Genomic DNA, 16,096 nt, shown 5'->3' with positions numbered 1-16,096 from the left:
TTTATTTAAAGTATTACTAGACCCAAATAAGTATTTTTCCGCAGCAGCATTGATAAATATATTCTTATTTATTATGTAGTTTCCAAAGTTTACACCGTGTAAACTTCTAACAGTCTTACGAGAGTTACTGAAGCCAATAGCAAAAGAAGAACCCTGCAGCACACGTATCGATTCGCAGGGTCCTAAATCGGGACTCCTGCAGCCCGTCGCATTGCCTGGAACGAGCTGGCAGCCAGTTCGACTTGCGGTCCAGTGCAGGGCAGGGTGTGTCAGGTCAGGAATTGCGCGAGGTTAGGTTCGGAGGGCTTGGGAAATTGTATTTTTCTCGCCGGGTTGGGCCGGTCCCGATCAAGTCATGGCTTGTCAGGATGACGGATTGCAGTGGTTTCTGAGTCGGAATGTTCAGGTAACAATCACTTTTGGGGTGGTTTAGTTCGCTAAACTAAAATTTCATATAGTTTCTCAACAATTATTTATTTTCCACTGCAACTATATTGTACTTACATGTCTTTTTATTTATTAAAATGTAAACTAGTTTTAATAAATTCTTGGTACAATAAATAAGTAGTAAGTAATTTTAGATTAGACATCCATAGAATACGTAACAAATATTATCATCCCAAACACGCCCATCAAAGATGTAGTTGTTCTGCAGACATTATTGTACCAAAGGTATATAATAATTATTATTTGTATAATTTTAATTATATAATTATTATTACACAGTGAAATCAATATATGTTTAAATAATATAATATCATAGCACATATTGTAAAGCGTGAACGAAGCACTCAACTAAATATAGTTTCTTCTATTAACACAATTTTAGGAAGTATTTAAAGAAATACTCATCAAAATATTAATGATATTGAGAAAGTACAATTGTTTTCTTGTGCTCATCGTTCTTAACATCAACTGATTATTTTAGAAACCACATGATTAATTCACTTACAATCCTAGTTAAATAAAAAACCAATAGATTTTTATTGTTGACTAAACTGTTTAGAAATAATGTGGAAAGTAAGAATATGACCATATGGAGAATGATTAATGTTTATTCCTTAATTTTCAAATCTGTAAATCCATTAACAATGTTTAATCCATATGTGAACTAATATGATACTTTGTTACTTCAAATAGTTTAAAGACAATGAATATTGGTATTCTGAACAACTGAATCATTTCTATTTGTTCTCATTCTTAAAACAGTCAATTACAGATATTAGAGATCACATTTTTAATCGCAAATTCACATTCCTTCACACAAACAATCTAGAATTACAAATCCAGAGCTCAACATCAACAGCTATACATCAATCCGTCCCCTCCAATTAGTATAAAATCGGATAGAAGATGAAAATGTACGGCCACCTCATCGCTAACGATAATCTGACGAACTTGTAACACTTTAGGCATTGCAGGTCAAACGGAGAAAGTATTTATCCTACATCCTACTGGCTTGAAACAAGTGCCGTTGTCTTGGGTTCTTACACAGAAAAGTGTGCTGATTACTACTGGAAGTAGCAATGTAATGCATCGAATGACTTCCTTAAATACTCATTACATTCCGAATAAATAACTGTAAAATTTTAATAGATTTGATTTGCCAAAAGACTGTTTCATAATAAATTGGACGCGTAAATAAAATGAATAAAATGTTTGGTTATTTATTGGGTGAAAACAAACATTTTACATTTTCAGGAACTTGTTATTGAATCAGTGGTTTTCCTGTAAATGCATAAATTCCATATAAAGATTTCCGCATCATATCGACTAAAATTGCGGAGAAACTTGTAAAGTGTGAGGTGGGAAAAGTTGTTCTTTCCCTGTGTACTTTCACTTCAAGTCGATAATGAATTTTTTTTATTATTAACAATTTTTCTTATGTAGATTAATATAATTAGTACTTGAAACAGCGGTATATTTTTATATTTGCAATTCTTTCTTAAAAAACACAAGAGCAAAGGCATTTTGTTTAATTAAGCAATTAAGCACGTTTATTTCAGTAATGAGGTTAATGAAATTTTTGAATGTAATTACAAAGTTTAACAGCCAAACAGTTATAAAATGAAAGAAACCTTAAATGTATTTCTCAACCCAATAAACAAAGAAGTGAGATTTACAACCGACTCATGAATGAATAACTGTTAAATCTTTCAGGACTGAGGCACTGATGGAATTTTTGTCAAATTTGACACATTGAGCTAACTCACAAATAATTGTAATCACTAAAACATTATTTCACGGTCACTTGTTCCCTCATCTATATTACACTTAAATCCATTTATCTGTATTAAATAGTTCGCTAATTGCTTGACGCTAATGTGAAAATAAAACTAAAAGCGAATAAAATAGTACAAAAAAGTAAGATTCAAAAATTTTATGGGGTTTGCATTTTAAGATTTTTTGAAGAGTTAGTTGTTTTATAATTTACTTGTAATAAAATGTGTTTTACTATTGGCCATAAATAATTTTCATCAAATTCAACACACGTGAATAGTAATGAAAATTCACAAGCAAATTAAAACTTTGTCCCACATTCATTTATAGTAATAAACCTGTATCTCTACATATGGGATAGGTCTTTTATAATTTGTGCGAATATTAAAAAGACATAAACTCTGTCACAACACATCACAAATTTTATTAACTGACTGATTATTGTGGGAAATTATTTTTTACGGTAAATTTAGCATTTCACTAATGAACTGTCAGCTTTCAGTTTCAGAAACTGGTCCTGATTGCTCCTTAAATTGGGATTAATCGGCCAATTTACTGATGAGACAATAATAAGCGATGTATGTCACAGCTCACTTGAGTGAAATTCGACACTGTACTTTTTACCTCCGTGAAACAGAAGAAATTTTAATTTTTATTTTTATTTTTATCGATTATAAAGAATAAACAATTCAATATAAATTTTATAAATTATTTATATATTTACTATTTAATAAATATCGTTATTCTATTGAAAGTTATATACAACATAACTGCAATATAATATTAATATACACAATATGTAAGTGCATGTTTTAGAATAAATAAGAAACACGTACAAAAAATTGTAATTTTATGTAAATATGCATATTCATGTTTACGTAGTTGAGTAATGAAACAACCAGATACAATCTATTAATATGGTAGAGTTTGATTTACTTCTCACGCGCACTTTCAGACTTAAAATTTCATTTTCATTTTAGATTATATTATAGTATTAAGAAATTTTCATTTAAAGTTACTTTGACTAAAAGATTAAATTTTTTAATGTGATAATTTTAAATTAAAAATTATGAAAGACTACTCATTAAATGTTAATGTTTAAATTTTCAAAATTTTACAAATTGAAAATTTTTGAGTTATTGTAATAAAACCTAATAACAGAATAACTACATATGTAAAATAATTTCATACACCGTACGATTAAATTGTCGATTAATCCCCAAGAGTCAATAAATCAATTTAATGTCAAACAGGACGCGGCAGCGTTGAATAAACGCATTCCAATTTTTACGCATACCAACCACTTGATTCGCTTTATTGTAAAACTTTCACCGTAATTTTGAGTGGACCATTTTTTGTCGTGGGCTTGTATAAAATAACCTTCGATCACGTACATGTATTACTTTTTATTATCTTTTAAATTAATTGAATAATGTCTGTCAGCAATTAGAAATTGACTTTTATTATTTATTCAAAGCCACAATGTTTCGATACCAACGTTGAAATCCATGTCACAACCTTTAATCTTTCGGAATCCGGGAAGCGGGTCGAAAAATTCAAATCGTGTGTATTATCCATCCGCATCCGTTAATAGTGCCCACTTTCCACTGAATATAGAAAAATTCACCAGCGGATTTGTGCGAATTGATGAGAAAGACCATATCGAGATACTAATAAACGTAGTACCTCAAATGCAAACTATCAATTAAATTAATATCGATGGTGTATTTATTGTTGTTTATTTGGAACGTCGTAAATTTGCATTTTATGCAACCCGGGTGAAAACAGAAATATTAAGGTTGTTTATACTCAATTAAATTCATAGACCTCCGCACGAAATATGGATTATTGCTACTTTACAATTTAAATTGTTACAACGATAACAATCAATATTGTTTAGTCGTTTTCTAGTTGTGCAATACAATGATTTATTGTGTGGAAACATCAAAAATTAATATAATACAGATAGAGTTTAGCAAAGCATTGATGAATTTGTTACAACGTAATAACAAATAACATGAACAAGATTAATATTAGAGACCAGTACTTCCGATGAAGAAAACTGAATAGACAAGTCTAATGTATAATCGATTGATAAAATAGAACGTGAGATCGAGCAATTTTCTTTCATGCATTCGTATGTAACAGGTTTTCCTGTAATTATCGATCATAAAACAATTTTTCATTTGAATATTACACTGATCAATGTCATATCATGTAATTTGCATTCAAAAAATTATTTCCTACAATAAAACCATCAAAGTTACATCCGAAGATTTATAATAAATCCGTTCCGTGTACAATGAAAGTTCATTATTACACATGAACAACAGGTTTCGTTATCCGTCAGTCCGAGAGCTGTAACACTTTCAGCCGAAGTGGAATTTTGGAGGAACATTTGTTGCATCTCAAAATGTTCCGTTGTACTACTTACTAGATTTTGTACTTATTGGATTTTTTTGTAGGCCAATTTATCATAGATTAAGGGATTATAAAAATTCAAAGCAATTTAACATTGTCAACAATCCGTTAAATTAATATGTTGTAATTTATTTCCTTTATTATTCGAATCAGTTAACTGTTTATTTGTAACAATAGACCACTTTCACTCCAACTTATTGACTGTCATTTTGTATATTATTAAAGGACAATTTTTAAACATGATATGTTCATACATAGTCTATTCGATTTATTTACAAAATGTTTTTAAAAAACTTTGGAAATGAATTAATGTAGTTGATCATTAAAATGATGTTCTTAAAATATGTTTTTACTGTTATTTTTATGGTTCGCATGAATATTTGAATAGAATTAATTAATCAACACTAATATTAGACGTAATAAAATTCTAATGTCCAAGTTGTTTATTTAATATTTGAGTGTGTCATTTTTGGTTTTAAATTTGTCGCCATATTTCAAAGCGTGACCAAAACAATGGGACGTTAGAAAACCAATGGGATTCCAATGGTAACAATTAAACATTAACTTTCCATTTAAATTAACATAAGACGCGAGAAGAAACGAAACGAATCAAACGGTACGGACTACACATCGGAACGGAACTTGGTGTGCACGTTGCGGCGCCCCCCCTGCTACACGTCCTACTTATCAATTTTTTATCAATAAATGCTTCTCTTTCCTTTTTACAAAGACACATGCTTTCCATCTAGTCATTCGGCCTATCGATTTCGTGAAGAAAGGTTCGTTCCACTGCTAAGTACCCAAGTACCATTTTTGGTACGGTTTTCACCGTGTCTGTGTGTAGTGGTTCGAGTTGTTCTCGATGGACTTGGATAGGAATGAATTAGTTCTCGCTATTATTAAGTTTTTACTGAGTTGTTGGTAAGTTTTAAGGCCTTATTATTATTATTATTTTAATTTACAAATTTATCGTGGCAATGAAATTTTTACAGTTTCTAAGACAGTACTGATGAAAGATGTTTTTATAGATTTATAGATTTATTATATTCTCTATTCATTTTTCCCATTTCATACAAACATTTAATTTTATAAATAAAACGGTACTAAAAATATTATAAATATAATATTAATTTATTATTGTTAAAATAAATATATAAAAAGTAATTTCTTAATATTTAATTATTATTTACGTTTTAATTTTGAGAACGAATATATAAAATTAATAGTTAAACCCTATTAAAATTTAAAATACAAAAATAAATAAATCTTTAAGCATGATTCATAAAGAATTATTAATACAAAATATATTGAAAATAGTAAAATATATCAGATAAACGAAATGGTCATAAAAGTGACACAAATAAGAAAATATTAATCATTCTAAAACCTATAAAAATGAAAGCTGGATAAAGAATTTCTTAAGTTTGAATAGTTACTTTCTAACATTTTAAACGTAATGTCGTACACCATGTACCATTTTGCCATAGGCGATTGAGATTCACCGTGAACTTTCTTCTTGTAACCATGAACGTGTGTCTGTTTTGAAATAAATTGGTCTGTGTGTTCTTTTGAAGAATAGTTTCTACTATTTGCAGGAATATCTTAGTTGTGTTATACCGTTTCAATTAAATGTATATATGTCTTAAAGGATATTTATACTTTTTTCATGTTATGTATTTGAACACTGTAATTTTACTATAGTTTGCTGACACAATGAAAATTTCAATGATTATTAATTATTTTTATGAGAATCAAAATATTCTTATATAATAAAATAAAATTAAATAATTCCATTATTTTTGCAAATTATTAGAATTTAATATTTTATAGTAAATGATTGTTAATATTTTATTTTATTTTTATTAAAGAATTAAAAAATAATTGTATATAATATTTCTTTATTTTATTTCTGTAAAATTAAAATTTAATATTAATACAATTAATTATACCAAGTATTATTTCCTAATTATTAATTAATTGTCCTATTATAGTTTATAATCATTAAAAAAAAAGAAATAAAATTAAATTTATATAAAACACACACAATTAAAAATGTATATAAAATTTTTGAATATGATTTTAAAAATAGTATAATAAAAAATATGTAAATATATTTTTAGAAAATGATAATCTTACAAGAATTTATTGTCAATTGTAATAAAATGATGAATTACTTTACTTAGCAAAGAATTATTCAAGAAAAGTCTAAATGTTTTTATACAGTTCAAAATGAATTTCTGTTAAAAAGATGATAATAATAATATTAATTAAAATGAATTGCAATTGTTAATAAATATACATTTTATTAATTATTAAAACTACTGGAACTTACTTACAATGAATTAATTAATTACTGTCATTAAGGTTGCGTGCAAATTTTATCCTCCCATTAAGTAGAATAAAGAAGATTTAAAATAATGAAAAAAATTAGTCATAAATGTTAATTGTCTTGGTTTTTTCTGGTACAATTGTCACATCATAATTATAATGAATTTCTTGTACAACTTAGCTAAAGAAACTATTGTTACGTTAATTATTATAATTAGAGAAAACTACAACTAAACATGGTTAATAATCAACAATTACAGATATTATTTATTATATTTCAATGTCTTGATACACATCAATTAAAACAGATAAATAAATTATGAGGTTGCATAATATGGAATGAGTGAAATGATACATTCATATTAAACCGTAATAGTTAAAATGCGAATAATTTACCCACATCAGGAGAAAGTAAGAACGGAACTTATCGGTGTTTTATTGTACAGGAAGGTCGAAGAAACGGAACGTTCACGATATAAATTTTCCCTATTAGAAATATCTTCTTTCTGCAGTCGTAAATTGATTAAAAATTATCGTACGCACCTGTTTTATCAATTTATAATGACTTCGGTTACACAACAAGAGTAACATGTGTCAACTGCGACACTAAGTACTTCAATTAGTCCATAAATAAATTAAAATTTAATAACTGGTCACAAATCAAAGAATGAATGAACGCAAACCGAATTAATTACAGTTAGAGATAATCCACCGTATAGAATGTGAAAGTGGCAACGGAACTTGCTGCTATGACTTCGGATCTCTCGTACTCTAGGTCAATGAAATTAAGTTGTTACATTCGACGTCTGGCCATCCGGCCTTTTTTCAATTGAATTAGAAACCAATATTGTGAGGATGCACGTCACAAAAGTCCTGATGGCCTCGAAAGTTTACCTACTAGCGTCGATTAATTGAGAACTTAATCTTTGTTGCAGAGAAACGACTGTGCGGAAATGGCGACTTTGCTGAATTCGACGAACGGAATAGTCGGAAAAGTGTACGACTATTATTTATGGACTTTATCGTTGTCAGGTAACGTAATCACTTTCTATCGGAAGTTGCAATAAATTTACATGTTCGTTTTACTTTTTGCTTTCAGATGAAAGGACGAAAGGATGGCTGTTTGTAGATTCGCCAGCTCCAACATTACTTTACACTATTTTATACCTTTTTATAGTTTGGATAGGACCTATTTTGATGCGAAATCGTAAACCCTTCCAACTCAAATATATATTATTGCCCTACAACTTGTTCATGTCGGTGCTAAACCTCTTCATTGCTTGGCAGGTATGTAATAATCAGAATATCAGTTTGCTACAGGATAACGTTGGAAAGTGTTAAATGAGATGAAACAAATGCAGATATTGGATTACTAACCAACGTAATAAATATGAAAGTACATAGTGGTAATTATATACGTAGCTCCAATTACAATTTTTTTCTAGTATATTTACTAAATCACTTTCCGTGAAAATAATAATTAAATTTCAGATCAGATTTACTTTTGTAAGCATACAATTTATGGAAATTTGAACGCTATTTTATCGACCTGTGTGATATTTATCATAATTATGTAAGGAAAAAATGTTAATGATATATATGGAAATAGAACTAATTTATCCATACAATTGTTCAATGTTATTTTTGGATTATCTAATAAGGATTTATTCAATATTGATTACAGAATTTTCTAAAAATTTGTGATTGTGATTCATATTTTTCTTTTTATATTTAGCATACAATAGAAATTTCAATCAAAATTTTATTTCACATGTATAAAAAATATAATATTTTAAAAATAATAAGGAAAAATTTAATTCTTTGATAATAAATTATTATTATTTTATGTAAAATTAAAATATTAATAGATAATTAACATATTTATTACCTCCTTATCAAATGTCAATATTAAAAAAGTATATTTATTTTCAAATTATGTAGTTACTAAATTAATATTAAAATTTTTAACTAATTACATATTTTTTATTTCATTTTCTTTATTATATTCATATAAGAATTAAGTAATTTTAATATAATATTATGTACAAAAAATATTAAATACTGTTATTTATTGAAAATGATTATAATTTTTTTAATTTATATTTTCTTACTCTGTAATTATAATATAATTAATTACTTGAAATTTTATTTGTGATAATACCACAAAATAAGATATTTGTTTAATATTATGTAATATTATTTGAAATCTACAAATAAATTAATTCAATTTTTAAAAAATGATGAAAAATATAATATATATATATATATATATATATATATATGTCGCAGCGCGGTCAGGATTATCGGCCATTTCGAATATTAAATAACACGCAAATAGTCCTTACAATGTAATTGAACTAACAGGCACAGGATTACAACTAATAGTCAAACAATTAGGTAGGAGTCGTATGAAACGCGGTGATCCCGACGGTTATGCCAAGCCAAGACTTCTACGCAGCTTCCCTGACGGAGCTTAACTGTCCGCCCTCGCAGGTCTCCTCTACCGTCACCCTCGGTTCGAGTACCATCCCCTGCTTAGCACTTCCGCTGATTCCACCCAAGTACTATAAGTATGCAACCCATAGTACTACTTGCGTTTCACATGAACCCTCCGACACGGCCATTCTGACAAGTCACACGTCCTCGTGTGATTTTCCTGCAAATTAAGTTCAAACAGTAATAGTTCATTCGGCTTTTCCTGACTAATATCAGACAATCAGACGTTAGTTTTATCAACCTTTCAAATCAAATGCATAAAAGTTTGCCCCAATGCGTGTTACATCTACGATATTTTCGAATATAAGACTAGAGTTTATCTATGGACATGAAAACCTCAAGATCTGCATCACTTAACCAGCAATACAGACTCGTCATCACTTAACCAGCGATGACTCTCAACAGAAATTATCACTTAACCAGCGATAAAATCTCTTCGCCACTTAACCAGCGACGGCTCTCACTAGAAATTATCACTTAACCAGCGATAAAATCTCTTCGCCACTTTACCAGCGACGGCTCTCACTAGAAATTATCACTTAACCAGCGATAAAATCTCTTCGCCACTTTACCAGCGACGGCTCTCACTAGAAATTATCACTTAACCAGCGATAAAATCTCTTCGCCACTTTACCAGCGACGGCTCTCACTAGAAATTATCACTTAACCAGCGATAAAATCTCTTCGCCACTTTACCAGCGACGGCTCTCAACTTAATCAGTGTCCACACAGTTTTCAGTCCAATGATAAAATAATAATAAAAATATAAAAAATGAATAAAATTAAGATTTAAACTATTATTTACGTTGATTCTTCTTCTTCAGAAAAAGTGATTAAATCATCGTCATTGGGTACAAAGTTTTCTGGCATTTTCTTTATGCGGTCATACCAAATAAATATCTGTTACAAGACACTCATAAAATAATTATTACATTTTTACAATTAACTCTTTCCCAAAATAAGACAACCGATTCCATTCAACACAGGTACTGTTTAGATCTATTTCAAAATATCCAAACATGAACATTGATAATAATTCAAATGCCTTTGTTAATATTCCCAATTAAACACATGAATCATCGTCTAAACAATGATCATTTACACACAACGTCTCTACATTGCCTCTGCCCCCTGCGCCATGATCAAAACCAACTGATTTTGCACTTGCAGATCGACACACATACGATCTGAACCGTCTTTCTTTTTAACAAGAAGTATGGGGCTCGAAAATGGTGACGAACTTGGTCGAATAACTTTAGCATCTAAAAGTTTATTTATCTTATCTCGAACTACTTTTCTTTCTTCTGTGCTCAGTCGATAAGGACGTCTATTAACAGTTTTATTTAGATCTTTCAAACGAATTTGCATTGGATCAGTGTTAACTCGCCTCTCGGGAAGACCTTCAACAAAGTACTCTTTGTGTTTATCTAGTATTGTCAATAATTGATTTTTAAAGTCTAATGGAACATCTGTGTCTAAATTTTCAAAATTAATTTCGTTGGAATTGTTTAAAACGCACATGTTAACTACATTGATTTTCTTTATGGTAAGTTCTTCAGATGTCATATGAACAGCTAATCCTTGACTCAAAATATCTCGACCAATCATTATGTCATGTTGCATACAATAATCCGGTAAAACGTGAAACAATACTTCAAGAGAGATTTTATCAATTTCAACAACAGCCAAAATTTGTTGGGTACTGTTTATACTCGTCTGTCCGATGCCAGTCATAACAACAACATTAGAAAATCGTTTACCATTAAACTTAAGTGATATAGATTTTTTAATGAGCGAACATTCCGACCCGGAATCAAAACAAAATGAAAACTTCTCACCCTTATGTTTTAAAGTGGCTGCAGGTGTGTTTACCAAACACATATAGACGCGACGCTCGGTACTTGATCCCTTCGACTACGGATTGGCGTCTAAGTGGTTGGGTACAGTACAACGTGATGCAAAGTGTCCCTGTCGTCCACACTTGAAACAGGCAATCGATGGCTTCGTTGAATTTGGTCCATTGAATGATGGGTGTCCACTCGAGGTACTGGGTCTCGACATCTGGTTCTCATCATTTCTTGAGCTCCGACACTTGTCCGATTTATGACCCAATTTCCCACAATTGTAACATATTGTTGAAGCCATTGATAATTTAGGCTTTTTATTGGGGTTGTGGTCGAGGTCGTTCGTCGTTGATTTCCTTTTCATATAAGAAAAAACGGTCAGTTCTTTTAGCAGTTTAGCTCTTGTATCGATGTCGGAGGTAATCGCAAGTCGACGAGTCCTGGGTTCGAATGATGCGATATGTGCAAGAACCGCACTCGCTAGAATTTCTTCTCTTGTCAGATTCGAACACTTAGTCATTAGCGACGTCATTTGGCGAGCTGCATACGATGCAAGACATTCATCATCCTTTGGCTTATTGTTTAGGAAATTTAGAAAAACAGTCGCTGTTGTTTCGGGACAATGATATCTTGACGCAAAAATGTCTTTAAATTCCGACCACGTCATCTCCGGGTATGTCACTTTTGATAGCCAAGAGGATGCTTGACCCCTTAAAGCTTTACTAAGCAAAATTATCAAGGGAGCACCACTCATTGATTTGTCCGAAATGCACATATCTGCCGTCGAGATCCAAGCTTGTGCATCAGCGTTCTCTGTATCCGGATCAAACTCTGGCAATTCTACACTGACCTGATTCGACGGTGGCCGCAGAGCTTGTAGAAGAGCCAAAAAGTTCCTATTTTGTTGTTCCAATAAAGACTCCCACTTCACTTCACTTCCACCAGATCCAGATCCTGATCCTGATTCAAATCTTGATTCAGATCCCACTTCTGATGTCGCAGCGCGGTCAGGATTATCGGCCATTTCGAATATTAAATAACACGCAAATAGTCCTTACAATGTAATTGAACTAACAGGCACAGGATTACAACTAATAGTCAAACAATTAGGTAGGAGTCGTATGAAACGCGGTGATCCCGACGGTTATGCCAAGCCAAGACTTCTACGCAGCTTCCCTGACGGAGCTTAACTGTCCGCCCTCGCAGGTCTCCTCTACCGTCACCCTCGGTTCGAGTACCATCCCCTGCTTAGCACTTCCGCTGATTCCACCCAAGTACTATAAGTATGCAACCCATAGTACTACTTGCGTTTCACATGAACCCTCCGACATATATATGTATATATATAAAATATATTTTTTATTAATACTTTTTTTAATCATTAATTACCTAAAAATATTTCTTACCAAAATTATTACTTTCTTTCAAATTCCAATTTGTATAATGCCATTTAAAAATTTTTTTTGTTTCTTCAATAATATATAAAGAATATTATAATAATATTTATACTACAACTTAAAAATAATATAGAAAAAGGTGTGTAATTAAATACAGTTTTTCTTTTTGATTTAATTTATTTCATTTTATTTAAAATTCAAATATTAATAACTGGTTACATAAAAATATTTATTACTAATATCAAATCAAATGTAAATAAGTAATAAAATAAATTAATTATTTTCAAATTAGTTACCAAATTAAGAACTATTAATAATACCTATTTTTTATAACACTTTTTTTTATTAAACTCGTACAAACATTAAATATTTTTAAAAACAATTAATTTTATTATTTTGAATATATATTTTTAATTGCACAAAAATACTGTTATTTAGTTAAAATGAAATTATTTCTATTCTTACTCAGTAATTATAGTTAAGAGAAAAGCATATTACGTTTACTTAATTTATATCTAAAATAAATCCTTGTCCCTATTTCAACAGATTTTCTATTTTCAAAAAAATATATTTTATTTTACAGCTGCTCACAGCTTCAACTAGGCTACGCTACAGCTACATTTGCGAACCGTGCCGCCAAAAGTACCACCCAGACGAATTACAAATAGCTAATGCGGTGTGGTGGTATTACTTTTCCAAGCTGTTGGAGTTCTGCGACACCTTCTTTTTCATTCTAAGAAAGAAAACCAACCAACTCACTTTCCTCCACGTGTACCACCATTCTACAATGTGGTGCTTGTGGTGGATCGGAGTCAAGTGGGTACCAAGCGGATCAAGTAAGTTTCATATTTTTTATTTATTGTTTTTGGTATACGACTGACTATTTTTACAGCTTTCTTACCGGCTATGGTTAATTCCGCAATACATGTGTTGATGTACGCTTACTACGGACTCTCGGTTTTGGGTCCAAGGATCCAAAAGTACCTCTGGTGGAAGAAGTACTTAACAATCCTACAAATGGTGCGTACAATTTTATAATTAATAAAATAAAGTTATAATGATCTTCTTACAGATTCAGTTCACTTGTGCCTTGATTCTGGGTGCGAATGGATTAAGAACAGGCTGCGATTTCCCACTTTGGATGCACTATACACTGATCATTTATATGATGTCTTTCATTGTGCTCTTTGGAAACTTTTACGTAAAAGCTTACATCGAAAAGGTATAAATTTTAATATTCAGGTTGAATCAAACCTAATTATTAATATTTATAGGGAAGTCAAGTCTTCTTTGGTATGGACGTAGGATGCGGCCAAGGCAATACATACGTTGAAAGGGAAAATAAGGAGAGCAGATCCTCCGGTGGTTTGGACATTGAGAAGAAGGACAATTAAGAAAGCAAAATCAAAACGCGTTTCATGCTCTTGTATTAGATTGTAAAATGTTAAATCACGATCTTCCTGACTCAATCTAAGGTGTAGATGTCGAAATGAATGGAAGGATATTTTACTTGCGATTAGACGTTTTGTGGCTTCCCTTTAATAATTTTGACTTTCTTATACTTTATGTATATAATTCTAAACTATTATGTAGTTAATTTATATAAAAAACAGTGATAAGTAATAACGTATACACTGCTTTAACGTGGGAGTTTGTTGAAAAAGCACAAAGGGTACGAATTAAGGCCACTTTCAAGCAGTGTACATAGTAAGCTTAATGTTCAAAATTTTAATAATAAAAACATGTCAATTATATCAGTAGCAATGTTACTGGCATCAAAACTTTTATAAAATAACTGGAAATTTTATAATAGTAATTTCTCAGGGTAACCAGGAAATCTACATTCCACAAGTTTGATACATACCCACAGCTTGGCATGCAAGTTCAGACATTTGAGAAACACGCGTCATAATGTTAATAAAGTTTCCTTTTTCTGGCATTGTAGTCAAACGTAACCAGATCAATAATATTTATAGTAAATGTACATTAGAATAGTTGGTTATTTAAAAGTAAGTGCACATATCAAACTAAAAGTTTTTATTTATATTACGCATACGCATAACTGTTTAACGAAATTTTGTCATTACCAATAAAATAGGTTGTTCACGTTATAATTTTATTGGTAGTGGAACAAACAGGCAGACAATTTCTGCAATTTTAATCATACTTTTATACAATATGTATCAAACAATATAAATCAATAAAATTTCTGACAAATTTATTCAAATAGTTTTATTTAAACAATATTTTAATTTGGGTAAAAATATAAAATAAAACCCACTATAATAACTTATAGGTACATGAAAAACTGAAACCTAGAAAAACCTAGAAAAAGACTTCAAATCAACTTTTAAATAAAATATTAAATTGGAAATCCTATAAGATCTTGAGCATTTATTACATACATAATAAATAATAAATAAGTCATTATATGGTAATCACAAACCACATTGTTTTATAATTGTTCATAAATTATAGGTAGCAGTAGTTGCAACTTATAAGAATATAAATATTTGACTGATTAAGACAAGTAAAAGTTATATATGTAATTTTAATAGTAAATAAGTGAGTACATTTAGTAGTTAATACGTATTAAAAAATGATACACCATAGAATTTAAATGGTGCAGAACAAAGAGACAACTAATAAAGTTATTGAATAAAAGGGAGTGTATTAAACCTAAATAACTAAAACAAGTAATTAATTGTAAAACGTAGCAGATGAAGTTATAAATTATAATGCTTGAAAGGATAACACAATTAACAAAATAAAAATGGGAGCGTACTTCATTAACAAAGGAAAATGAAAAGCATTATCTGTGTGTAATTTTCTTAACGTGTATCATAAACTAAGTGAAAAGATGTAAGTTTCTTTGTAACGGGACTTTTAATTAAGTTTCAACTTAATTTATTGAAAGTTTAAACAACAATAGTTAATAAATTTTAAGTAACTTTTTAACACTCTGTACACAATAGTAAAATTGTATACATATTTTTAAATAACAAATGTTTAAAAATTTAAAAATAATATAATCAAATAAAATTCCAATAACAATTATTAAATTATAGTTAGACAAGATACATCATTTTTATTTTTAATTTAACTCAATTAATAGAAGATGATGATTAATATCTATATGCCCTAATTTAATATTTTCTTTCTGAAACACATTTATATGGAAATTACATTCAAAATTATATTTAAGTTTTTTATATAGAAAATATCAAAAGTTGTTAAATTTTTTTAAAAATAATACGAAAAAGTCTAAATAATTAAATTATAATTTGAATAAATTAAAAATGTCGAAATTTAGAAAAAATTTATTTCAATAACTGATGTGAGAAATGCTCAGTAAAAATATTTGTGTTCAAAATGGATTAAAAATAAAAC

At 29.7% G+C, this 16,096-nt stretch overlaps 1 protein-coding gene across 2 annotated transcripts; it reads left to right on the top strand.

The window, feature by feature from the left end:
- Positions 1-268: 268 nt before the first annotated feature.
- Positions 269-14,927, top strand: LOC109594942 (elongation of very long chain fatty acids protein 4). 2 transcript variants are annotated; one of them, XM_020010211.2, is made up of 7 exons: positions 269-406; positions 7,905-8,001; positions 8,069-8,256; positions 13,290-13,542; positions 13,599-13,726; positions 13,779-13,928; positions 13,981-14,927. In XM_020010211.2, exons 1-7 carry the CDS (start codon positions 356-358, stop codon positions 14,098-14,100), a joined length of 987 nt encoding a protein of 328 aa, XP_019865770.1. In that variant the 5' UTR covers positions 269-355; the 3' UTR covers positions 14,101-14,927. The 2 variants fall into 2 exon arrangements, with proteins under 2 accessions (XP_019865770.1, XP_019865771.1); XM_020010212.2 differs by lacking the exon at positions 269-406 and adding an exon at positions 5,394-5,562.
- The last annotated feature ends 1,169 nt before the right edge of the window (positions 14,928-16,096 follow it).

Source organism: Aethina tumida, chromosome 3 (assembly GCF_024364675.1).
Source record: "Aethina tumida isolate Nest 87 chromosome 3, icAetTumi1.1, whole genome shotgun sequence".
NCBI classification, from domain to species: domain Eukaryota; kingdom Metazoa; phylum Arthropoda; class Insecta; order Coleoptera; family Nitidulidae; genus Aethina; species Aethina tumida.
The sequence above is the reverse complement of the archived record's forward strand: the minus strand, read 5'-3'. Positions and strand labels throughout refer to the sequence as shown.